Here is a 27556-nt window from a genome sequence, read left to right on the forward strand (position 1 = left end):
CCTTAAAACATTACATACCTGCAAAATGTTATTAAAAAAAAATCTGGCCAAACTGTCAAATGTGTGTTCGTATTGAAAATGCATACCTATTGACTATTTTTAACTAAAATTAGACCAAAAACTGGCTTCTGGATATTTAATTTCATGGGGATTTCTTTTTCAAAATGGTTATGTGAAGTAAACCTTGTTTTCAAGAACTGGACTGAAATATTAACCAAAATTTAAACCAAAAATTATATTCCCAAGGGGTAACCTTGCTACATGAGTGGTGCCAAGGTATGTCTTACAAATTTCTCGGCAAAATTCAGGAAGGCCGACAAATAAGTCTCAAATTTCGTAGGAAAAATTGCAAGAGGTTATTTTGGTACCTAAAAAAAAACTATTGAACAATGGCAAAATGAACATACAAATATGGGTCAAAAAATTTAACTCTGAAGGTGGTTTTTAGAAATGGTTTTACAAGGGATAAGTCTTAGAGTTTACTGGAGCAAATGTTTATCCTGGCAAAATAAGTTACTTTTTAAATGTGTGGAATTTTGACATTAAGATTTCAACTTTTTCAGAAAAGGGGATACTTGCAGGGGATTAATCTTTTGCTACTGTAGTAAGTGAAATTTTGACATGACAAAATTTGCCATTTTTCCACATGAAATGTTTTGGATCTGTGAGGGGTAAGCCTTGCACATCTCAAAAAATACATCTTTTTTTTGGAAAAGTTTAAGAAAATACACCAAATAAGTTAATAAACTAATTTAATTTCATATCAAATGTTGCTCAATTAGAAATTTGTTTACAAAAAAATCACTGCACAACACAAGTATGTAAATCACCTCACAAAGAAAGACATTTTTTTCTCTTTTTTTTTTTGGTAATTTTCAGTTTATTCCATATTAACAACCGCAGGTATGTTTTACAGCAAAGTTTTTCTTGTTTTGCTTTACAACATGATATGTAACTTAACTTTTTGTATTTCCTTTTTTTTTCAAAAAGAATATGGATATTAATCCTCAGTAACAAAAAAGGGCAACGCTACATTTTTAAATATCAGAGTTATGGAAATAAGACATGACACATCAATAGCCAATATTACCAGGGCTTATGAAGAAATGTACAAAATTACTCAGAAAAGGAATCATGTGTCCTTCCATGGTCTTACTCTGGGCTATGTCCTTGCTGAAAGCTCAGGTCCTCCTTAAAAGCTAACTTAAAATTGAATACCTCATTAAAAGAAAGGCCCAACTCCACCATTTTGGCCTCGGAGAGTACAACTCCTTCCAAAAATTTTGATTTTTTTTCTTTTGAACTCGAAAAGGTTTGGTTGGAGTTGTATTGTGCCCTTCTTTCAATTAGGTATTCAACTGTAGTTCCACAAACCAACCCAAGATATGGGTGACAAATTTTTTCCAAGGCAGGCAATAGAGCTTAGTTCTCCAAATTAAAATAATAGACTGACTACGCCCACTAAATCACGTGACCTACAGTGGGTATTACCCCATAGCAATTTGTTTTGAGTGTTGTTTAAAAGCAATAAAGCCAATTTAGGGTATAGTACCCAGCACATCAGTACTCTCCGTACAGTACCTACCGTCGGCTTCATTTTTGGAAAATGACGCTTATGGAAATCTTTGCTATATTGGTGGAAGCCGTATTGTTGATATTTAATATCCACTTCAGGTCACGCGAGTTAGCGGGCGCAATGGGTCTTACCCCATCTGGGCCCACTTCCTAAAATTACCACCACTTGATAAAGCAGTGTTGTAGCAAAGTCCATTACGGGTCATCATCAGTAATCCAGACGCAAGCCCAATCACAAGCTATTCAAATGACAAAGGCATTCCTTTGGGTCAGTGTTCACCCTGTTAATGTACTTGAAACTGTCGGAGGACAGGATTCGGGAGAGGCCTTGTCATGTATCCAACTACAACATTGCTTACAGGTTGGATCGATGATGAAATAAACCCAAGAGTGTATTTAGGAGGCATGTTCCAAGAAACCTACCTGCAGTAATATTAAAGATATTCCCTGCCATAAGGTACAACCAGATAGAGATAAAACAAAGGCTCACATAAATGATGTGTTTAATATGTACTATTAGCTTGCTCTCCTGTGGTATGGGGCAGTTGGATGCTAGGGAGACCACATAGAAATCGCAGAACTCACTAGCTTTTTCTCATTATAAATAGCTGCAATGAACTGATTTTACTTGGAGCAACTGTGGGCCTATGTGGTGATCTCTGAAAACATTGTGAGCTGCTTGGAATAATGTGTTGCAACATTCTTCAGAAGTTAAATACTGCGTAGTTCCAAGGTGTCAAATATGGCCAGGAAATATTAAATCAAACATGGGCTACAAAAAAGCAGACTTGTTGGAATCAAAACATCCTGACGTTAATTGGTAACTCAGTTTCGTCTACACAATCAGTATAAATCTAGTTTAAAAACAAATTAACAATGTGCATTGACAGAATACATTTCATGAGGAGAAAAGAAATACCAACACACAGACGTACACGTGTGCACTGTAGCTCAACAGACACCAAATAAACTGAAGGCCAAAAAATCACACAGACGACCATCCGCAAAGTCCACAAAGTAGCGTGGTTTGATTTTTCATTGATTTGAGCATGGCATTCCAAACATCAAGCCCCAGGGCCGGTCATAAACAAAGATGTGCAAACTGGCACAATTCTTTAGGGAGCTGGGTGGCTTTCCTATCAGAAAGCTAGGGGGAGGGGACCTTTTGTTTTTGTTGAGAGTGATTTTCAGAAAACAGACACTTCCAAATTCCTTCGATTGAAAAAACCCTGACAGCTTACATTAAGATAAGACTTTTCACCAATAACTGAAATAATTACATTCAAATTGACAAAAAGCACCTTGAATATTGGAAGGCTGCCACATTACTCATACATAGTATCAAGAAAAATCACAATTATCAAGCCGTAATTCACACAAAATAGGACAAACTAAGCAGAATATATTGTTACAGAGGGGTGGAAAACATGTCGTTGAAATTAAGTAAAGCAGTAAGATTAGAAAATAGTTTGGCACAATAAAGAAGTGAAGTTTGAACTCAAAGAACACTTCCTTGGCATTATCAGGTGTTCTTCTTTTCACAGGCAGCGACCAAGATCTCAGAAGCTTGTGAACAGGTCACATCTACACATCTATATGTATATGTTACATGCCTCTTTGACATAAAAGAGTGTTGTGACTCTGCAAAAGGTGTGTGCCTCAGCTTGAAGAACATGAGCGACCAGAACAGAAGTTGCAACTCTCATCAAAATGGGTTACACCAAATGACGAAAATCTAAATAGTTCTACACAAATGTCCTTACCATGAGCTGGTTATCAATTCTCAATGACTTTACGAACCATTGCCAGATCATACACACTAACACGCGAACAAGATAAGGCCACACTATTTTGTGGCAATGAAAGATGATGGAAAAAAAACGTGTTTCACTTCCAGGTCAGCCATTTTTCTGTCTTACTGGGTTGGTAAACAAGGAAAATGCTACCGGTAGAGGCTAGAGAAACTTTAAAACACAACACACAAAACTTATGCTTTCGTGGCTGTGAGACATGATTTATTTCTCCAACTCTGCCTATGCAATTATCACGAATTTGGTGTTGAAAAATAACATTCATAATTGGCCGAAACGTTTTATGATCGAGCCTGAAAATGCTGAAAAATCTGTAGCCCAAAACGTGTGAAACAAGTGTGGCTTTTAAAGTTGAACATCCATGTCAACATGCCTGATACAGAAAGAGACAAGTGACTAGGATGGTATTTGAACCTTTAGCCTACATAATACAGAGCCAATGTTCAACGGACAAGTTATATGTGGGCTTCATGTTTATAGACGTCCTAGTTACTGTGTTCTGAAGGAGCCAGCCAGCCAGCCCCTCACAATAAAGCAGATGATTATTCACCACTGACTATATCATCTCTCCCGGAGTCAATTTCATGGGGTCTTTGGCATGAAAGGCTGCTTTACGCAGAAGAGTTCTGCTTAGCAAAAAAAAAAACCCACCAGTTATTGGCCAAATCGTCTGGCACAGTACGCAGCCGGTGGCTGGTTCTCTTCTACTATTTGCTCCACATCCACACCTTATAAGTGTTTTCCCCTTGCTCAGCACACTATGAAATTGGAACCAGATCACCATGTGCGGTAACTACGCTGCTCACCTGCCCGAAGTTCCTGGAACATTGCCTCAGCGACTAACCCATTCCTGATCAAGGCTTTGCTGTCATAAAACTTTGCTACAAAACATGCTTAACACTCGATCCAATATTCCCTACATATACACATAATGATACAAGCTCCCTACAAACTATAAATTACCAGAATATATATATATATCACAGTTTGAAGCGGTACCTCGGTACACTAGCCACCAGAGAAAACACAAACGACAGAACACAGGTAGATCTTTACTTCGTCTGCGACAGAATTGAAGCACTCCGTTGAGAGAGATGTTTCAAACGTGTCTGCTTGACACTTTAACCCGAGAAAACATTAATCACCATGAAATCCAGTGATTTTAGTATGAACAAATCAAATTTAACAACAACATAAAGAGACACCTTTATTTTATAAAGTTGGACAATCGCTTCTGGTGTATTGGATCCAACTAATGAGTTTGTCAACGCCTGGAAAATTCAAAGAAAAAAATAATTTCCCACTCTTCTTACTCAGCGCCAACTCCTCTCTTCAGTCACTCACTGAGGCAATTTCATCTTAGTGATTCCACTGTCTAACAGGTGCACAATCATGTCCGCTGCTCTCCGAAAACTACCATTTCCAGGGTCGATTTCAAAAATCCACAAACGTCAATACTGCCGTCAGCACAATGTTCATCTCCATTTACATGGGGGGGGTAACACTTTCCAAATTTACACAGGAGAAGCACAACAGAACTAGAGCTTTTTTTTGTTTTTTGAGTCTGTTACTTTACATTTCGTTCATCACAGTCAAATTTCAGTGATTCCTACAAGTGGCGAAACACTGGCTGCATGACGTCCCGTTGTTTCAGGGCCGCTATCGCATGATCTCTCGCTTTCCGAGTTGCTTTGCAGAAAAACATCGCTCACATTTTTAGCTCTAGAAAAAGCAACAATTGTCGATGTGGTATTACTTTTGCTGTAAGCGATCCATTAAAAACAAGACAACATTTGAGAGGGAGATGTTGTATTCTGTATCCTAAGCACCCCTGGTGAAATATCAGCTGTCTTATCCTCAACCATCCTCGGTGTATCCATGGCAACAAGCATCTTCACAGAGTCCCCTCGTTGAGACGGGTACTTCTCCAGCATTTGAGAAGCTTTCAATACAGGAGGGGATCTCTGTTTGTCCAAAATGCTGGCGGTCGGGATTTCACGGCCGAGACGAGCGGGTGCAACTTTGGCGTTGTCGTTGAAGCTGAAGCAGGCTAGCTGGGCTGTATCGAAGAGACATGGTGGATGCTTACGATTGGCTTGAGCATGTTGAGGAACAACAATATCACACGGGATGCAGCTTGGCCTTGTGTCATACCTCAGTATATCTGTTGCTGGGGCCTTTGATGAATGGCTCATGCCACATGCGCTTCAGGTCACCCTGAGGGGGTAGGGGAGGGGAGTAAGGGGAGAGGAAATCAGAATGGAACGAGTTAGGAAACTGTGGCAAGGACAATTCTTACAACTACAAGCTGATTTCACATCATCAAGTATCAATGTGCTGACATCATCATTATCATCTGGCCCATCTTCATTTCTAACCCCATCTCTGCTCCCTGGGGAGTATGAGCCCCATGCTGGACCAGGAGAGGGTGCCATTTTCCTAGCAACGCTGCATTTGGCTGGTTCACAGAGGACTATGAAATGCATGCGTTACAAGTGCATCGCTACCAACAATCTGAACATTCCCCACCAACAGGGCTCTGTTTACTGAGTGAGGGGTGCTTCCGCTCAAGGTGGATACAGCTTAAGACTATCACCGTCCTCTCAGGTATCCATTTCTACCCCCTGGGTGGAAAGCAGCAAGTAAGGGTAAAGTGACATGCCTAAGGACACCAAATGTAACTCTCTATTGGATTTGAATCCATGAAACGAAAAACCCTTACCAGAGGGCCAAAGGGTTCCCCCCCCATACATGTACATCATTACAAGATTCTAGTCCATGTAAGTTGATAAATGTACAATGAGGTGTGCTGTAACTAGCATCCTATTTACAAATGCATTGCTTTTTAGAGGAACAATAAACCAGTGTGATTATAGTTTCAATTAAGGGGGGGTCCATTCTTAGACCTTATTCCATAGCAATTCTTCGTCCTAAATGGGTTGATTGCCAGATTGTTTTGATTCCCTTGACAAAATCTCTCCCCCCCAAACACCGTTCCAGCTGCAGATATAAATTTGCCTCTTCTGGATTGCGAGAGGATGGTTTGAGTACCTTGAGATAGGCCATGAGGAGCAGAGGCAGGAGGGTGAAGGGCACCAGGTAGAGCAGGGCAGGCTGGGCTGCCTTGTAGACCTCAGAGGATACGGTCGCCGTCAGCAAACCTGCAAAACAAACAAACAAACAAACAAACACAGTCAGGATGTGTTTTGATGGAGTGTAGGTATATTCTGTTTTAGTGAAGTCAATCACAAGTCAATTCACAAGAGGTGTTTTCTAATACAAGACCTGATCCCACAAAATGAGGCCTACAAACATTTTGCTCATTACGTTGCTTTTCATGTCCATTAGAAAGGTCATGCTCAGCTCTTCTTGTTGGCAAACAACTCCATTAACCCCAAAATGGACAATGTGTCCATGAAATCATAAATGGTTTACAAATGATTTATATGTGCACAAGGTTTGTTTGAAGGCGCTGCAACTCGACCAACTTCTGAGACATTTCTCCTGAGTCGGGTCAGGCCTGCTGGAAGATTATGATTTCACTCACCAACAAAATAACCGATGAGGGAGCAGTGGAAGTAGGTCACCCTCTGGGTAAACCCGCTGGGGGAGATGACGGGGGCCGACTGGTTGCCCTCCCCCACCTGCCGCTTGTAGTTGTCGTAGCGCATGACGAAGCACAGCAGGAGGCCCGGCATGACAATATCGCCGAGGCCCAGCATGGAAAAGTGGCCAGAACTCTGGGTGTTGCTGGAGAAGAATGAGAGAGAGAAAGAGAGAGGGGAGCATGCTCAGATGAGTGAACAATTAAAGAATGGTGGGTGAATCAAGACAAGTTGGATGACCGTATGACAGTAACTGGCATTGTTTATCTCAGAATCGTGTATGATGCTATGTAAGGCTGGGCCGAATATCTGAATATTTGATCTATTATGAAATATTCGAATACTACATGTATTTTTCGAATTTGAATATTCGAATGCAAAATTCATGAAAAGAAGGGGAGAATTTTCTTTTGTTCTAAATGTGAAAAATTGCACTATGGAGGCTTGTATCAAGCAGATTCAAATGAAAAGTGTCAGAAACCTTACAACGATTTAAAAAGTACATTATTCATTAAAAAAAATTTAAAGAAATATACATTTTCAACAGGAAAAGAAGTATTATTTGTCTCTTAAATCTTGCTGAATTGTAGCTGGTGATACTCTTAGACGTGAGAAGCTATTACAGTGATCATAATGTACAATTGTGTGCTTTATTGCAACTGAATTTGTAGATGGTTTGTACCTCAACAATCTGCCGGCTGGAATGACCGAATATTCGATTGAATTGAAGGTCAAATATTCAAATAGTGAAATATTCGAATTGACTTAGCCCTAAAGCTACGTGCATGTTGGATGCTCTCACTACTAAAATCTGCATGATCCAACTTACGTCTACCTCTTTCCTAGGCAAAGACCACAAATGTTGGATTGGCACGGTATGCGACAACCGTACATAGCACAAGCAGTGACCATTTTACTATTTCATACAGAAATCAGTTATTTCACATGGAAATATCCCCACCATTTGGTTAATAATGTACAACATACAGTTGCTAACCACAATGTGGTGCCTCAACAGAAAGGGTGCCCCCTAAACTTGGGTCTACATGTGTTCCAGCAAGTTTGGACTACAGCCAAGTACCAGGGAAGTCAGCAAATACAGAGAGTATTCCAGCACACAATTTTGTACCATGAGCTTTCAATATGCTAAAGGAGGGGCCGACTCAAAGTCCAGTTTTCTGAAGTTACACAAACATGTGCATGAGTGAACAACCCACTCGCCAGTATTTCACATCTTAAACATTCAGAATGTGAAGGATCAATTTGTCTATGTACCTGTGCTAAAAAATCAGCGGTGTACCTTAAACGAGAGGGGGGAGGATGCCAGGCACATGCCCCCTCCAGCAGCAGTCTGTGCCCCTCCCCCCCCCAGTGCCCCAGTTTGAAATTCTGTAATATTCACAGCCAATGTACCAAGCCACAGTAAATTTGCTTTCAGCGCCCCCTTGGATAAAATGTGTTCACCCCTGGGTGGCTCCTAAGAATTTTCAAGCCAGTTCATGCTACTGTCTGACATGCATTTGAACTCGTACCCACAAATTCAGTTTTCCACAATGTTAGATCTAAGGATGCTGAAAGCACTTATCTCAGGCAAATTTGTGTAGAGCACTGAAGCATGGTGGCCCAAGACAGCCTTGTCAAACGCAGGACTGACACCTTGGAACACCATCGCACTCAAAAATTATTTCCAACTGACGCGGGCAAAAATAAAGTGTCTAGAATCACACCCTGCTAGTGTGGGCTTAATTATCGACAGGCCTCTAGGGAGGTTTCATCATTGACCAGGCCATGGAAGAAAATCGTATCACAATTATGAAGATTGGAGGGTTGCAACTACCCATATTAACCACCCAGCACCAATCAAGGAGTGGACACCTACATGTAAACCAAGTCTGGTTTCAGAAATGAGGGAATTATTTAGTCCTCTGTCCCTGCAGGACATATTCAATCAGGATTACATTTCTCTTTCATTTCTGCTAATACAGTCTTGCTTTTAATTTCTTTAATCTTATCTCTCTTGGATGGGAGAAAAGTTACATTGTTAAACTGGAGTATTCAGGACTGTCAAGTCTTTTTGCGTGTTGTGTCAGGAATCAAACCCAAGACACTTCTTTACAGTGTGACGCATTAGTACAAAGAAAACACATTTTTTTCCAAATAGATCTTAAAATCTCATCCAGCCAATGTGCTGATCTCATCACATTTTACATTACTGTGATCAAAATGGTAAAGGAGGGATTTGTTTAGAGGGAAAATGGATGTAACAATTTGCCGCAGGTGTGAAAACATGTAATATATGTTGAAATTATCAATACCAAATGCATGATGTAAATATCTTTTCCTTGCAGTTGCTGTATTGAATCAGGATATAGGAAACAAGTTTCCTCTCATTTCCTTTCCAAGGGTTGCTTCTGAAAGCCAGGCTGGAAATACAATAATCACTGAGGATGAGGTTGGAGAGATATACACGTAGACTGTATGAGCAAAGTTCACAACCGGGGCCAAGGCTGGCCAGTCACCTACTGGATACGCTGCACACGTAGGTCCTGACAAAATGCATTTCATTTCTCCTCAATAGTTCAATAGCTTCCTGAAATATGCACTCATGTGTATACACTTCTGAATCTTGTTCATTGCCAGCAATAGAGGCTTTGCATGGTAGCTATCTTCTGGGGCAGTTCTTTTGTTCCACAGGGAAACCTCCTTTGTGCAGAAAAGCGCCGGCCTGCAAGATGGCAGCCATGCAAACCCTTTATAAATAGTTTAAACCATTGTCCAATATGTGAACGCCATTTAGTAGAAGCTGGCGAGTTCAACAACTGGTTACTGAGTAAATGCTTCGTTGCCTTGTCAAATTATTGATTAATGATGACTTTTATGGCTGGGTGTCTATGACTGGTCGACTCACCTGGGGAAAATGAGTTTGCCAGGCAAGGAGAGCTGAGGGGCTTCCTTGACGACGGCCGGCATGTTGAGCTTTCGGGCAACCACACCGATCTGAAACAAGAAAAACCAGCAGATGGTGAAAGACAGGTCCCCCAAATGAACAGTATTTCCACAGCAGTTGTAAAGCCTTTCTCGCAATGGCTAAGGTACCCATCTGCCGAAAAAGCCTCCATTATCATCAAGATATAATCTTGTGGGATTTTTCAGAGACAGAACGCAGCGATTGCCATGAATTTAACATTGCAAGGTGCCATTTTACAGAACTTCCATCAGGAAGATACGATGAACATGGCGGTAAGTTACTGGCCCTTTTACTGTGTTTTGTCACATAAGTGAAGGAATTGCATGGTTCTGCTGCCCCCTGGGAAACTTACTAGTGGACAAAGTCACAAGGTCACGGAAAAGATCTTTGAACAGAGAAGTGAAACCTTGAAGCAAGAAAGTGATGCCACTTACTCTCTGGCCACTGACAATGAATGCCACTAAAACTGAAACTATTGATACTTTAGGTCTGTGATGTCTGTTGTATGACAATACCCTTTTGATCCAACATGCGTAATAACAATCTGGCCCAAGGCCAACGGTGTATAACAGAAAGTGCAAAAGCTACAAGGGATACCGACAAAACAAGAAACTCGGGGTAAACAAAAGCTTACAGGGTTGTTGGCGGGCCTCATGGCCACTTTGACCATGACGTTGGCATTGAATATGTACGTGGAGAAGAACACCCAAAAGACGTCGTAGATGAGTAGACCGGTGAGCAGTAATGTGGAGACTTTGAGGCTGGGCAGGCGGACGAACGCTATCATTGTCACGCACAGTCCCATGGCTAGCGCTGCATAAACAATGAAAAATGGAAACAGATTATGTAAAATCCTCAAGTTTCAGTGTAAGTCTTCATGCACTCAAGGGGTGTGGGGTTAGTCACAGGCCCCGTGCGAATAACCTAGCGGCTTCATGCTTCTCTAGATGCATGTGTTTTTAAGCCACAGCCCAGTAATTTAGAAGCAGCCACATATCATATACTACATGATCTGTTTAACCCATAAGCCAATGTCTGTTTGAGAGTGTGCAAGGCCCTGCCTGACAGTTAGGGCTGCAGTTAGACATAGCCACTGGCTAGCGGCTTTAGCCACTTCCCACAGACAATGCATGTTGTTCCCAGCCACAGCCAACTGATTCTTGAAAACTGTATACCAGTGCAAGGGTCACAATACACGGAACCATGAGAAACCAATTCCGAGTTGGGGAAACTACGCTTTATTACTTTAAACTTCCTTTATCATTTGAAATCTGTTTCCTTTTCATGCACTGACTCATGAACGGAAAGCTTCCCTAAGGGATTATGTGCGCATTTCTTTGCCAAAGGTCCCACAATGCAGTGCAACATATACTCCCACTGCACACGTCCTGTCTGACCATACTCATTATCAAGCGTAAGATGTCTAAAAATACCGGTACCACGACTTCCTTTCTCCTGCATACCCCCTTCCACCATCAACGTGTGATGCACCCAGACATATACGGCTACATGGCTGCTCTGTCTAAAGACCCTGCCTTAATGAAATAACAGCCCTTCCTTTGGCATGTCATCTCACAACCCAAGGATATAAACCCTACACATGTTGCACGCTATCACACCAATCTTCAACCCCTCTGAGTCACAGTCATGCACGCTGTAACACCACAGCTGAGGGGTTCATTAATGTTTGACAGTTACGTACACACGAAAAACAGTGCCAGATCAAAACAACTCTCCCTTTTCCCTGACTATTATGGCAGACTGTCGATACACAAAGTAGTTGGGCCAGTTCAAAGCAGGCGCTTATCAATCTGCTCCGCAAGTTATGAGCTGCTTTTGTCTGGCAAGTTGGTGAACCGCTCTGGCAGGGAAGCCACAATGAAAACACCGCTTCCATCCAATCCGAGACAGCCTCTGTGATCCAGTGACAGGCCTTTGTTGGGAAGTTGACACACTGTTTTCCATGACCTCTCTAGGGTGAAAGCTTATCCACTGACAGGCATACCCACAAGATACTTCGAAGATGACGGAATATGTGGTCAGAAATTTTTAAAACAGTGCAAAATGAACAACCATCATATTTTGGAAAGGAGTATCTTTATGGTTCTTTTTCTCTTCAACTGTGGCAAAACCTCATTTCAATCCCAATCCTGGTTAAAGCTGACTTTAATTATGTCTAAGCATGCTTGTTAAATTGGACATACAGTGCACATGTACTTCCTTTCAAACCAACAATGTTACATATGTAACATGTGTACATTCATCATAAACTCTATTCTCTTTGCTTGCTTGCCCTACATTTAATTCTAGAAATAACAACGCCCATTGTTCAACCAAACTTTAATACTGTCAATTTTCTGTTCTGATTGCATTGTACATAGTATTGATTTCTGACTGTCTAGCATCCCGTATATGCATGTACAAAGGGACTCAAAGCCTAGTGAGTACAAACAATCTGTATGGTATTGTATAGTTCAGGACAGAAACAATATGGCTACTGACACCCTTTTGAAATTTAACCCAAAATCTAATTTTAGTTTTTTTTAGTTGTTTCAGATGGGTTAGGGGTTTTACTTCCAATATTTTTTGTGTTTTAATGGATAGCATAGATTCTTTGAACAATGTTCATCGCAAAACAAAACCACCCATTGTTGATAATGCTTTTCGAAGCCTCTGAACGCTGCCCACCTTGCTTGGCACAACTTCAATAAGCCACGCTTCATTCGCCGTCATCTGATCCATAGTACGTGTATCTGCAGCCAGTTGGCATGGTCAGGACCCACCATCATTGAACTGTTAATATGCAAGCCAGCCGTCATCACAGCACACGCTTCAAAATTTAATATTCATCTATTTGTTACTCCCTTTGATACGGGTACAAAAGAAACAGTGCACACAATAGGCAGCATATTTGTGCCATAAGGCACATACCGATATCAGTAAATCAGTCCTTGGATGACACATTTACAGGACAATTTAGGGCAACTTAGATCATGTCTGTCCCTCAAAGATGACGAAAGTGATACAGTGAGTGAGCCAGGACTGCTTCAGGTACAAGTATCTCCCCGCCAGGGAGTTTTTCAGCGTGGACCCCCGCATGTTCGTTATAGCGGCATTCCACTGTACAAACTTCAAAATTTTTCAATATTTAAAAATTTCTGGAAACTGAGGGGAAAAAAGGAGAGTGATTGGAATTTTCTTGAATTTCTTGGGGCTAAAACTGTGCAGGTAAAACAAATGCATGGTTTGATTAGAGATACCCACATGTCAATGCCCAAGTCTTTATGCATCAGCCTGCACATTGCTAAGGGCCCTAGAGTACAGAGTGGCGACAATCAGGTCCACTCGCTACCCAATGAAAAACAAAATACAACTCAAAACTGGCATACTGGTGCACGATTATCCAGTCCAGGCACGCATCTCCAATGTCATCAACTCCCCGGCTGTCCTCCTGTTACCAGGACAACGGATTGCTTCCCTTCTCTCTTCCAAAAAGACCTTGTAGGCAGTCGGGGCACTTTTGCTCTTCTGTCGCCCTCCAATCTTGTTCTTTATTGCTAGTCCTAATGTCACGTCTTCATCACACAGGGCAGAATACATGTACATTAAACTTACAGGAGATGTATGTTCCCATTTGGCCAGTGTCGCCTGCTGGCCCTATCCATACATGTATATTTGCACAGACATGCAAAATGAGGCCAGCGTTGAGGTGGAAGGCTCAGCCAAGAAAAACTGCAGTTTTCATTTCGTCCAGAGCAGAAAAAATGCTTTCTCGTACTTAATACTGCTGGTGTTAGTCATATTTCTTCTTTTTTGTTTAAATTTTTAGAAAGTTTAGATTAACATGTGCATTTTTATAAGTATTTTGTTAGTGCCAAATGAAATCAATACATGTGGCAACTTACACAGAGTGATTTCAAGAGCAAGTCCAGGTTATTACATGGGGGGGATTTTTGTCAACAACGTCATCTCATTTTGTTTCTGTATTAAAATCCTACATGTACCCCCCCCAAAGGTAGTGCGCCATTCTTAGAACGCTGGTGCTTTCGATTCCTAGAAAAACAACAATTGGCAAACAGTTCCGCGATGGATGTGCCACTGGTCAAATGAGCATTCACAAGAGGCCTGCTAATAATGCCCGTTCTAGGTGTTCACCGAAACACCTCATGTGGGCAGAGTGGCAAGACATTATCAGTTGGGGGATTAATTACGGTACTACAACCCGCCACTTCACCCGTGCACATAACACATCAGGATCTTGCTAATCAAGGCCTGGCCATTCCAAAGTGTCAGCCAGAGAGATCGACGACTTCATGCTCTGAATGTTTCCGTCAGTTCTACGGACCCTGCATTTATGTATATATGTGTAGACACAAGTGCTCCTCATCTGACTAAGTACTGAACTGCCCGACGTCATTCCCCCCCTCCCCATCACACCGTCAACTCTCTGACGTCAATCTGCTGGATTCTCACACACCCTTTGACAACGCCTCCCAAATCATCTTCAGTTTGGATCTTCCCCTCTGGGGAAATCTCTTAAAGAAACTGATTCAATCTCCTGACAACATTTTTTCTTTTTCTCATTTTCCCAGGGAGGTTGTGCTACTTCAGTGAAAAACCGGATTATCTGTCAATTCAACCCAAATGTTGATAAACCTCACCTTCAGCAGCACTCAAGAATGCATGAGGAAAACATGTTCTTCAAACTCAACTACATGTAACATGTGCATTTTGGCAAGTTACAACACCCTACTGATTGCAGAGGTATTTAACGTGAGTGTGCGACCTGCACTTGGGCTGGGCACCATCCTCACCATCACAGTAATGGCTTGTAATTCTGAATCACCCCATTGGTATACAGAACCACGCATATTTTGAAGAGTGCAGCGGCTATTTTCAAACCAAACTGAGTTTTGATCTTTTGCTTTCCTCCTTTACAAAGGTCAGGACCGTGACTGTTAGAAGAAATCCATCAATACAAAAAGGGAAAACAGAAAATAAAGCTTCAAGAAAAGTATGGTTTTATAGAGCCAAAGGATCTCAACCGAGAAGAAACCAACATGTACATGTTTATATGCTAATAAGGACCTGTGAGAATCCATTTCAAGTCTCATCACAGAGTATCAGCTTGCCATGATTTATCTCATCCTCCAACCTGCAGGTCAGTCATTCCAGAAACGTGTCCAAGAACGAGGAAGGCAGGGCATCTTTGTAAGGGTATGGAGCTCTAAAGCCAGCCAACATTATAGGTTAAACCTGGCCAGTGGACATATCACACTTGTAAGCCGGTCTGTCTTCCTACATCGACTGGGGACATCCTGACATTTCTGCAAGAATCCTCTGTGGATTGTTTTTCTCCCCTCTCATTGCAAGATGGCCCTACTCACCTGCTGATCGAATATGTGGTGGGAATTTTTTGCTTTGGGGTTCACAGCGGGGGGGGGGAAGATAGCCCTGAGATTTAGATATGATGGCACCAGGCTTTGTCTTGCAAATGAAAGCAGTGAAACTTGAAGTGAGGGTGCGGATCCACGGTCAAATCATGCTTAGATTCGGAATCATGATGGAGAAGAATTAAAGGCTGCTCCTTGAAAACCAAGGAGTCCACTGAGACTAACAGAACGAGAAAGCTATAAAAAGAACCATCCTATTAAAAAGTTGACGGAACAGTGGTTAAAAGGATGATGCGCATCTCGAACACCGCCCACACATCCACAGAATCTGGCTCAAACGGAGTGTCAGCAATCTTTCATGATGATCAGGATGATTCCAACAGATTCCGACACATCCTGAGAATCCCTTTAACATAATGAAAGCTTGCTAAACCTAAGTTCTTAATGTTTCGCCTATGAAAGCTGCAACAGAGTTCATACAAGAAAAACCGTTCAAACTGTGCCCAGAAAAGAACCCCAAAGGATCCACATTAAAAATTTCAGCAATAACTTCAATGAGAAAGCTACCTCCTATTTACATGCACCTGCAGGCATGAGCACTGCCTCTTGGAAAAAGTGCATACCTAATTGCTGATTATCAACAGCTAAACAGCCTCATCAGCTCCCGAGATCCCCCATTAATCAGCCATTAGTGTTTACTGGATGCATTATGGAATCAGCAGACCTTAGCCAATATGCAAACAGCAGCAACAAAGTGCTAGCGATGAATGTTGAAATGAGTGCAGAGGTGCCGGTAAGAAGATTTTAGTATGTGACGGATGGAACACTCCATTCCATGAGACCAATCTGACTGAAATGGATCCTGTTATATCTCACTGAATGACACTTTTTTGTTACTTCAAGAATGTGAAACAGCCATATCTGGTTTCATACAGCAATTTAAATAAATTCTAAATAAATCCACCCGAGTACATGTACAGTCAAACCTCATTAATAAGAGGTCGTTTGGACTTGGATAATTACCTTGTTATAACAGGAACCTTGTATTACGAGGAATAAAACAATGAAAAACAAAGGATTGGGACCTAAAATGTCCTTGTTATAAGCAGAATCTTGTATTAACAGTGCTCTTCTTGACATAGTTCGACTGTACATGTAAAATAACCAATGTTTAGGAGTGAAGTGGTAAAGAATGATTTCACGAGTTGACAGATGAAATGCTCGATTCCATGAAGCAAAGGAAATTTTCATCTGTCACCTAATGAAAATATAGTTACTATTGCACTCATAAATATTCATTACTTGTTTTATACAGTACCTGCACAAATCCTCTTCTGTTAGGAGAGCAACTATGTCGCCCTCAAGTATTGACGCCCGTTATTTTGCCAAACAGATTTGTGTTTGAAGCACTGCCAACTGGCATACTGTGCAATGTTAGACTGATATTATTTTCCTCTTTCTTACTGGAAATGAGACACATGTATGCATGAAATGGGGGCGGGGACCAGTCAAGTGAAGGCAGTTCTATTCAACGGGTACTGTTGGATAGGCCTTCTTTTTCCTTTCTATTCACAGAATAAATAATTCACTGACATGTGATCAATGATCCACTAATCAGATGACAGAGATTTATGCAGGTACACTACCATATTGTACAAAATGTTCTATTTCTTTTTGGGGGGGTAGCCATGACGTATTTCCACTTTTTTCAGACAAGAAGAAGAGAAAATAAGTTGATCCGAGGCAACATCTTCTGCACACCACAAAATTGCACATCATATGTTGATCTCCCAGAACATGCTGTACACAAAATCAATTTTGTGTTCGCCCAGCTACGCAAAAAAAATGAGAGTTTAATTGCTGCCTCACAAGGACAGCCTCTGTGAGACAAGCACTGACCCATTACATCCAAGTTAAAGATGGCGCCCACAACATCTACCTGCACTGTATCGATATCCCATCGTACCTGCTGGTCACCAGTATTAATCATGATCCAATTACCACCCTGAATTGCAGCAGTGTGAGAGAGATTATTATGTTAACACTTGAATTATAGATAGACCCTCTGATTGGTCGCTTGCAATAACACATGAATACTAAAGCGGCAACAAAGAGTCCATCCATTAACTTTTGTCTTAAATTCTCCACCCAACGTACATGTACCTACTCCTTTAAGGAAATCCTCCTGGTACCAGATGTTCACAATTTTTCTTGAATAATAAACACCATAATATCAACGGGATCCCCAAAAGTCAAGAATCTGCCCATTGTGCAAACCTGCAATATACTCAACAGGATTGATAATACTATTAATTTGTTACTGTGCAGTCCTCAATATTTAAGTAAAGTCGCCTGCCATATAATCAATTCATTATGGACAGATGCACAAAAGGATGAAATCTCACAATGCAGCCAAGATGAGAAATTCCTGCCTCAATGATGCGTATTAGCAATGTACTTCAATGGCTGCTCGCTGGCCATACAAACAGAAACTTGTGGTTTCTTAGCCTCTCACATCTGCATGTATATAGACCTTTTTCCTGTGATGTCACAATCGTGCTGGACCACGACGTGTTGTGATAATAATGAGTGCACAGTGTTGTGATGGTCATCTACTTATTCAAGATAAACTAGTCAAGCATGCAGTATTCGCACGTGCGCTTGTACCTGGTTGAAGCTGCCCATGGGATTATGCGATCACCGTGGCCAAGGCGGTCCACATGTGGTGGTCTTGTTAAATTTAGTGCAATCAAGTCACATGGGTGAAAAAGGTCAACTGTCACGATTCGTACACCAGCACTTTAATACTGGATCCATCTTACCATAGCAACCTTAACTCCTGACCAAAGTCATCATAATAACATGCACTCCTCCACACAAGTCAGCTAATGCTTATCAGGGCCACCTTTAGAAAACTGTGCCAAGAAAATTTCTACCGGGAGGTGGTGTGGGAGAAGTTTGAAATAACTGAGGGAGATACAGATACAGAAAGTGCAGGGAGTTCTAAGCACTGTCGATATATCAATATTATCGATATGGGCTTGATATCGATATCGCCGATGTAAGTTATTTGGTAATATCAATATATCGAAAATATCGAAACTTTGAGAACAACGATATTGAAAAATATATCGAAAATACTGCTACTGAGGAACGAACTCTATTGAAAAATATGGAAGCGTATTGTCACATTACCCTTCATTTTCGATAAGCCATGGCTTACGTTGGTTCTCAAACGGAGTGAAAAATGTCCCTGTAGCGTATACTCCTGGCGGCTTATACGGCGACATTTGAAGGATAAATTCAGTCACCTAACTCAGTCTCGCACTCAATAATTCGCATACACTTTGCCTCAAAAATATCACAAAATTTATCCTCCAAACTGAGATTTGCTAACCAAACGTACATAGACTAGACCGCGTGCCAATGAAATCGCTATGCGTGTATCCCATCCCATGTAGGCAACGTACGCAATGCGGACGCTAGAACATTTCGCCCAAGTGAATTGGATCACACCATTACGGTGTAGGGGTGTACCCTTTGAACAATTTACCAGCCATTCACGCCAGTTATAAAAACTTGAAACTTAAAATGAATAAATTTTGATCTAGATAATATCGATATAAAAAACTGATATATTAGTATCGGCCAAAATACGATATTGACAGTGCCTAGGGAATTCATCAACCCTTCAATGTGGAGAAAGAGGAGGAAATCTCTATGACATACATGTACATGGTTAAAAACAGACAGAGCCATTCATTTGGCTACATGTACGTTGCAACTGCATCCCTCCCTCCCCCCTAAAAAAAAAAAACATGCGTACTTTTAACGTTCGCAGATCGCACACAAAAAAATCTTCCTGAATACTCAATTAAAAAGGCTCATCCAACAACCGACAGAGATGCCTACAAATGAGGGCTTCAGCAGAGACTCGCAAAATCCATGAGCAGCCTCTGCGCACAGGGTGTCAGATTACCCACCTCGCTCAAAATGCCTGACAAACGAGGACAAAGGTGGAGGAGATGGAAAGGCTGCCAGAGAACTTGAAGGGGGGGGGAGATGCCTCCGAAGAGGGAAGCTAAGGGAATAGATTCTAGACCTGACTTCCTCACAAGGTATTAATGCATTATGCATGAAGTTGGCACAAGCCACTGTCTGACATTAAACCCCTCCCCCTCAGCTTTTATATGACAATCATTTTGATGGCTCAATACCTGCACTGGCACTTTGAATTCAATTGGCGTTATTTCCACTCATTTCTTCAGCATTCAACCATCTCTGTGTGCCTCTTCTTTCATTTTTCTAGATTTGTTTTTGAACAGAAACGTGTTGGTGTGAATACACTTAAAATCATTATCATTAATTTGGTGTGGATTCAACTTATGTGACAGAGATTCCCTAAAGGGTGAGTTGATTTGCGTGGCACAACACGTCGCTAACAGATAGGAAAATGGCAGAACAAAGTCGGACGACTGATTGTTATTGCGAAGAAACACGAGTCAAAAGTGTCTACTGAGATATGCGGGTTGAGCTTTGGAACCAAGATGGCTGCTTATCTCTCAAGTTGTTGACCTGTTTCAGTAAACGGCTCCAAGATTCAATGCACAAGTGCCCTTTCTAGCAGAAACTGAGGATGGACTGAACCTTGAAGATCACTGCCACTGGGTATGTAATGCCACTGTGCAGACCCTATCAGGTTACTTGCATTTAAATCTTGTGGTTCAGTTTAAACCAGTGCGAACCCATTTTGGCTGATGCGTCCTGGCCTTAACCATACTGTGAGGACGATTCTCTTTATTAGGAAAATTTGGTCAAAACAGTTTGGCCAGCTTTGAGTTTGGGGCTGTCTCACAGCAGTTTCAATCCCCTTCAGAACCATTGCTTAACTCATGAATGAGCCAACAACTATGAAGCATTATTGTCTGTAAGCGTAGTATCCGTCCACCTCGAGCAGAAGCACCCCCTCATTGGTTGAAAAGAGCCATATGGGTTGGGAGTGTTCATTTTGTTGAGTAGCAACATGAGAGACTTAAGAGATATCAGCAGGAGATATTGCTTTTTCAATCACCAAACGACAACTTCCCACTTTGCTTCATACACATATTTTCATATTGACAGCAAACTGGGAGATACCGGTACAATCATTCTGGGACAAGGAAAACATTTCTTCAACTTTGGACTCAAGTTGTCTACGTAGGCCCAATTTGCAGTGCTATTGTGTCTGAAACAGAACCGCTATTTTCGGTTGATGTTCAATTTTGGAAATGTTAGATCGGTTCACTGCCAACACAACAACCCACGAACAGCTGGCATCGCCACATTAAAACACATTAAATGCCATTTTGAATGAGATTCTGGGATGTGGTTCCTTGAACTGCATATTACATCAATCAACAGTCTCATTAACATTGGCTGCCCAAAGTACAGTATCGACCATATCGCACTGCACATGAGGTTACAAACATAATGTTCCCTAGTGTTTTGTTTACATGCTTATGAATGGGATTTTATGGGTTTTCATGTCTAAGGCCAGACATGACTGTTCAAAGCATTGTAGATTATCCTATTCACTAATACATGTGGTGAATTTTCATAACTTACATTTTGCAAACATCCACTCACTGCCACGGACAGAGAGAGCTTAATCTCGGAACAGCTGTAATTCATGAGTTTACAGTCCAGACTTGTTAACCATAAACATTCAACTGCCAGACCAATTCAACCACAGAGCTGCTCTTGATTCATTTCCATACTAGTACTTTCATAGAAATCCATGACTTGTTCTCCATCAAACCCCAAAGGAAAGAAAGCTGTATAAAATGGATAACAGCAAGTCATTCATATTCATGCCAAAACCCTCCACATCATCCAACAGCCAGCCACAGTCATCTACCGGTAGCTCATAATTTACATTATTCATAACTCACTATCATGACTAATTATTCATGACTTACCATCCATGAGCAGCCAATGGCCAGTCATGACCCAGAGGAAAACCAGCATGACAGCAAGACAAAAGGACATTATTTCTGCAGAGGTGAAGCGGCCACAGCATCCAAAAGAAATCCTGTTCAGAAAAAAAAAAAACGTTTCAAGATTTGGAGGATATCAAGTAAAACTGATTTTTCAAGACAACAAAAACACCAAGCTGCTTTTCAATCATGATATCCGGTTCTTCGACAAGTTACGCTGTATAATGCAAGCATTAAATTTTCCATCCTATGTATTCCAAAAAATTGTAATGTGCTTCCCAAAGAAAGCGAGTAAAATTGCAAATAATTATTTTCTTTTATACATTTCTAGGGAGAACAAGAACCTTCTCATGGTAAGCATGCACAGTACTATCGAGGTCAGTCTATTGGAGGTCTTTGAAAAAAAGTTTGTTATCAAGAGAGCCTTCTAGAATTTCCTTATTAGGAGAGTAGTTTCATGTGCATGTACCAATTCCTCATTAATGTGAATCTACTTCCTAAAGGCCGCAGGTTCCAAACCTTTCAGTCATCTGGTTTGTCTGTAATCTTAAATCTCATTGCCCATTGATTCTCACAACCTAAAAGGCTAAATGCCTTTTCCCTGACTCTCTCATTCGACTGACTATTTATTCTGCCATTCCCCTGAGACGTGAGGCTTCAATACCGCGCAGCTCAACTCACGCCGCTGCTTCAACTACAGTAGCATGATTTCTCTGGTCTTGGTAAGATGGCGCAGAAAAGCACACACTGACACACACACTCACACAAAATGGATAGGAGGAAAGCGTTGTGTTATCTAAATCCAAGGTCCAGATGGCAAGCAAGAGTCCATCATTAGTACGGCCTATCCAACATGCTCGTTGGCTCGTATCGGCAAGGAAGGAAATGCAAGGCTCTTGATCTCGTGGGCTGTAGACGATTAACATGGGGGTTGTCTAGACACACCGGTGAACAGAGGCGGCAATGTCAAAGCATTTCACCCCAATATGTGTCTCTGTGGGGGTTTTTTTGGGGGGGAAGAAAAGCAACAAGGTGGTTTTCGGAGGCTTCTTTTATCTGCTCGGCTTGCTTGTAATTTTCTGCACACAAATGCAGAAGGAGATTCGACAAAAGATTGGACATTGTTTCAGGAAATGAATTCCTGTGTATCACTGCTAATTCATGTACATGCACTGACCAAATGAAATGTGGGTCTACTGCAAAGGGAGCAGAAATGGCAGCCATCGGTCTCAAGTGGTACAATGTATCCTTTTTGGTGTTCGTGGACTTTTTGGAAGTAATTTTTATCCACATTGAAATCATTGACCTTGTACATGTCCATCAAAGTCCCAGCCATTGCTGCTACCTACTAAATTAGTTTCAATGACTTGCATATTTCAAGTCTATGGTGCACGTATGAGTACGTGAGTTTTCAAGGAAATACTTATTAGCACCCGCAGTTTGATAGAGCACACATTAGACTTAAGAATCAATGAAAAAATGGTGCTTCTAGATGGCAGAAAAGTAACAAGATTAATCATTAATAAATGATAAAACATTACAGCCTTGTATGATTAAATTTACTTTTATGTAATGTTCAGAACTGAAAGCCCACTCATTATAAAGAGGAAACAAGTATTTTCAGAAAATGCAAACCAGATTTTCTCTAAAACAAGATACAATGTACTGCAGAGAGTCAGGAAATCAGCAGCAACTGGGATCATCCTGGGAATGGCTGGAATTCTAATAATGCGCAAGGTGAGGCTAATTTCCCTTGCAAATATTCACTAGGACATTTCAAGGGCAAGACCAAAGCCAATAAAGGCCACAGACTCTGTGAGCTGGATAAAACCCCTTTTATTATTCGACACACTTTGCATACGAATTCCTTTCTTTTTTTTTTCATTTATTGAAAGTTTTTCAATGAAAAGGTAGATATTATCATCAGAATCTGAATATTGTCAACCATCAACGATTTCTCTCTGAATGGTTTATACAGTGCAGAGGAAATAAACATAGTGCCGATTTAACTACACGGTCATGTCCACATAGCCAACACCGCTGCGACTCCAGAATTTCTCTCCATTAGCACATTTTGGAAGCAAGAGAGTGCATTTCTTTACACAGGGAAAATCAACTTGGGTCAAAACATAGGCTGTACTACGAGGGCTGTTTATGGCCAAAGCTTTGGGTCCCGATGTGACACATTTGCATCACCCTGAGGCCAAAATTTAACCAAATATTCAATTTATCATCCTGTAATTTGGTATAGATTCGCCGCAAATGCAAGATGGCCTTAATGAACGTATTCATGTATCTGACACTACAGTTTTGCTTATGTGTATCAGTGGTCCCTAACATAGACGTACATGTTCATGGTAGAATGACTATTAACACAAACAATTAAGATGGAAGTCGGTTAATGGGGTAGAATGGGCACAGATGGTCGGGAGTGCAGGTATATTGCGTAAAAGGATGAAGGGTGGCCGGTCACACCATGAATTTATCATCAAAGGACCACTCAGTGTGAATGCGGACTGGGGACCCATCTCTGATGAGGTGAGGTGTAAGAGGCAGGTACAACCATCGATAGGTCTAGACCGTTGTGAAGAGCAGAGGGTTTGGGTAGCTGAGGTGTCATGAGGATTGAGTTCTAGATCAACTGTGTGACCTGCGGGCATTTCAACCCTCAGCGAGCACCTCTGCACTGCATTCTTTTTTCAGACATGACTCCTTGAATTCGGACAGGTCATGGGTGACATCATCAGAGCAAGTTCATGTTCCATTTTTGTCGTGCCTATTACAATGGATACTACTGGGATGCCCAAACCCTCAAGGGTTTCAAAAAAAGCAGAACACCGCTGTACATGTGACTTACACGCACTTCAACACTAATTGTAAAACCAGCATCAGACATTTCTGATTCTTTCCCTTGTTTGTCTGAACAAAATGCAAATGCACTCTCTCAAACAGCCACACGATACACAAACATAAAGTACTGTACACTAACACTGACGGCATACAGAACCATTTGTGCTATACATATCTACATGTACCGGTACATTGTACAATTAGCGTAAACTCAGTTTACAATTGAGTGAAGGTATGCGTACTTGACACCGAATGTGACAGTTCAGGTGGCATACTGTATGTACATGTACTTCAATGAATAGCAGATCAAAAGCTGATCATGTCCGAGCAAGCTCTGCTCAGCTGAAGTCCCCTCACATGATGATGCTGTAAATTTGTGCACATCCAGTTGAAAAATTAGTCGCGCCCACTCTGCACAATTTGCATGGGCTGTACATGTACGAGCCAGAGTGCATAATGCAACTGTGTTCTTTCTTGGATCTCACAAGTAGGAAACACTTCCATTTTCAATCACATGCATAGTCTGCAAGAAGTACAAAGTACAGTACTTGTTGTGTTAGGTCTGATGTTAAAGGAATGAAATATGAACAATAAATTCCAATTAATCCAAGACTTACTTTGTTCCATTGGAGCACGGCCTTAATAAATACTGGCACATTGGCAACAGCAGGAAAGCAAAGGCTACAGTTGCTAATACTGTGAAGAAAAAGAGAACAGTAATCAGACAAGTAAGTAAAAATATTCGTAACGAATTATCTTTGCCCTTGCTGGAACCCTCCTGGACCCAAGAGAAAGAAAACAAGGCACAATATTGTAAAAACGAGGGACCCAAAAGAGTTGATGGGTTTTGGAAAATGCCGGTCTTAAGCTGGCAATTATCAGATCCTGTAACAGGTTTCGGAATTTGTCTCATTGACGAATGGATAGCCCTTTTTCTGTGGCAATCTCATATATCAGCCTGAAACTGCACTGTTCTATAATCAATGCTGCCCAGGAAATGCCATCAATTACGCAGGTTGTGGGCACTCGGTGCACTGACAGAATATCTGAAAAGGTAGACGAACTACTTTAACGTGTAAAGGTACACTGGTTGGCACTTGCACTCAGCGACTCATTTATGCAGTATGACTGCATGTGGTATGACTTTCTACTAACATTTTTGAAGGGGAGTGCAGCACTAATCAAGGTCACATGACCAGGTCACATGATGCTGCCAGACGATCTCATTAGAAGACATCTTTGGCTGACATGCATGGTCTGTCAAGCAGTTTGAGGTCAAAATGCACAGCTGGATTCTACATCTAGAATGCACTAGGAAGTCACAGGTCAAGTGCATGGTATAGTCAGCCTAAACAGCAAGTAAAAACTCTACAGAGCTCTACTGAGTTTACATGTACAATGACACGGACTGGGACATCAACCTTGTTCCTGAGATCTTCCTTAGAACCCTGGTCCCAAAAGCAGACTCACCGATGGCACTACCGGTAGCTTCGCACTATGGTTCACTGCTGCGATAACAAGTCCCATGCACTTTTGATTATATTGATTTTTTACCTATTACATATTCTGATGTCAATAATGAATTTCTAACACCCCTTGAAAACAAACGCAATGATTTGTTTCGGTTCAGACCAAAGTGAGACCTTACACGTATGTGAGTATGACTGTGTGCCCCGTCCCCCTTAACCATCTCAGTCGCTGCATGCAAACTGATACCTTACACCCTCTCCCCGTCTACATCCACAAGGATGGACATAAAGCTAGTTTTTTTTTATGAGAAGAGAGGAAGTTGGATGTATGCCCCATCTTTCTGGCATCATATTCCCTTCTACCATGCCATATTTTTCTCCACTGGCGCAACCCTGAGTCCTCTTCAAAGTACAGAGCTGCCACGCCATATTGTCAAATGGCTTTTATTTTCAATGGTGGGGGAGTTGGGTACACAAAACCAGGCTGAGCATCACCCGGCCCAGTAGATGCGTGTACTTTTGCTTTTTTTGGGTAAAAGTTTATATCTTATCACGATCTGGTCCTCTCTCAATCAATATATATTTATTCTGTGACTCCACAATCTTCTCGTCGCTAAGTGATAAAGCAATGACAGTAGTGCTGTGCATCCAAAAAGATACTGCTTCCAAGACCGACCAACTAACAATTCATAGCAATGCTTCAAGATCTTTTTTCTGTTCCAATTTCTTTCACCTACACAATGATGAATTTAATCAATCATCTGTTTGGCCTATGGAGGAGGGCATGTGTTTCTGCCTTGTCATTTTGGCAACAAAGTCTGCTTTTGTTGGAAAGTTCAATGAGTTGACAAACCAGCAAAGTCATCTCGCTCTAACCCTGCAAGGACCAATGCATGTTGGAATGTAAACACAAGGCAACACAAAGGATCCAGGTTACTCAGAACAGAGCGATACCAAGAGAACAAGGTTCGGGACACCACTAGCCTTCCTAATCCGGATTCAACTGCAAGCTGAGCAATCACAAAGGGATTAGCTCGTGATATTCCAAACCTGTTACTATAAATGCCTCCATCAACCCATTTTTATCGAGGCCTCATGCTGAATACATGTAGTTCAGTCTATGGATTAACATTTAATGATCGCACATGAATGCCTTGACACTAGGTTAAGACAAGGCAAGGACATCTGAAGTCCACAGCCATTAACTCTGAACTTGACCTTTCTGACCCATCAAACACTGAAGTCTGACTCTCCTCCTTTCTGTAGTTAAAAAAAACAACCAACTTCTGAGAGAACCACTTGATTGATCAACGGGCAAACACCAACCTGCTGTGCAAACAGCAAAGACCATTTGCATGGAGTCGAAGAAGAAGAACATGACGAGCAAGGAGATGGAAGCTCCGATGGGTAGAAACATGGCTTGAGTTGTATCTATACTGTGCACTGCAAGGAGAAAAAAAAAACAAGAGGAAAAAATCATTCTCACTGTCATTACCATCATAATAGCCACTTTACTGAAGACAATGCCGCTGCCATCAAAACAGCTGGCATCGGTTTGGGATGTATTAAGTGATGGTCGTTATTGGCTTTTCCGTTATCTTCTTTCTTTTTTTTAGGAGAGGGGGAAAAACTGCAGATTTTCCAGGTGGATACAATGTCCCAGGTAGTGGATAAGACATGTGGCTTGGGAACATTCTTGGTAATGACGCAGGTTGAGAGTGAACATAGCCAGTATGTGCTGGGTTAATTATTTATCATTTCTTTTTTCCCGAAATACCCATATCAGAACAAAACTGGGGGTAAAAACTTGCTACAAATGTAGATAAACAAACCTTTAATACAGTTTTTGTTGAGATTTTGGCTCTTTTATTTTTGTTAATTTTTTTTGTTGTCAGACAACAAACTTCAAA

General features: G+C 41.3%; 1 protein-coding gene across 1 annotated transcript in view; it reads right to left on the minus strand.

Moving 5' to 3' along the window:
• Positions 1-2788: 2788 nt before the first annotated feature.
• LOC110984869 (signal peptide peptidase-like 3) overlaps positions 2789-27556 on the minus strand; it is a 48459-nt gene continuing 23691 nt past the window's right edge. Inside the window, exons 4-11 of the mRNA XM_022245454.2 lie at positions 26973-27089; positions 24795-24873; positions 21310-21422; positions 10594-10772; positions 9900-9988; positions 6934-7136; positions 6438-6547; positions 2789-5603 (exon numbers count right to left, since the gene is read on the minus strand). Coding sequence (XP_022101146.1) covers positions 5535-5603; positions 6438-6547; positions 6934-7136; positions 9900-9988; positions 10594-10772; positions 21310-21422; positions 24795-24873; positions 26973-27089 — 959 coding nt within the window. The 3' untranslated portion in view covers positions 2789-5534. The remainder of the gene's footprint in view (positions 5604-6437; positions 6548-6933; positions 7137-9899; positions 9989-10593; positions 10773-21309; positions 21423-24794; positions 24874-26972; positions 27090-27556) is intronic.

This window comes from Acanthaster planci, linkage group LG09 (genome assembly GCF_054643075.1).
Source record: "Acanthaster planci isolate LZ-2023a linkage group LG09, COTS_SCS, whole genome shotgun sequence".
NCBI lineage: Eukaryota > Metazoa > Echinodermata > Asteroidea > Valvatida > Acanthasteridae > Acanthaster > Acanthaster planci.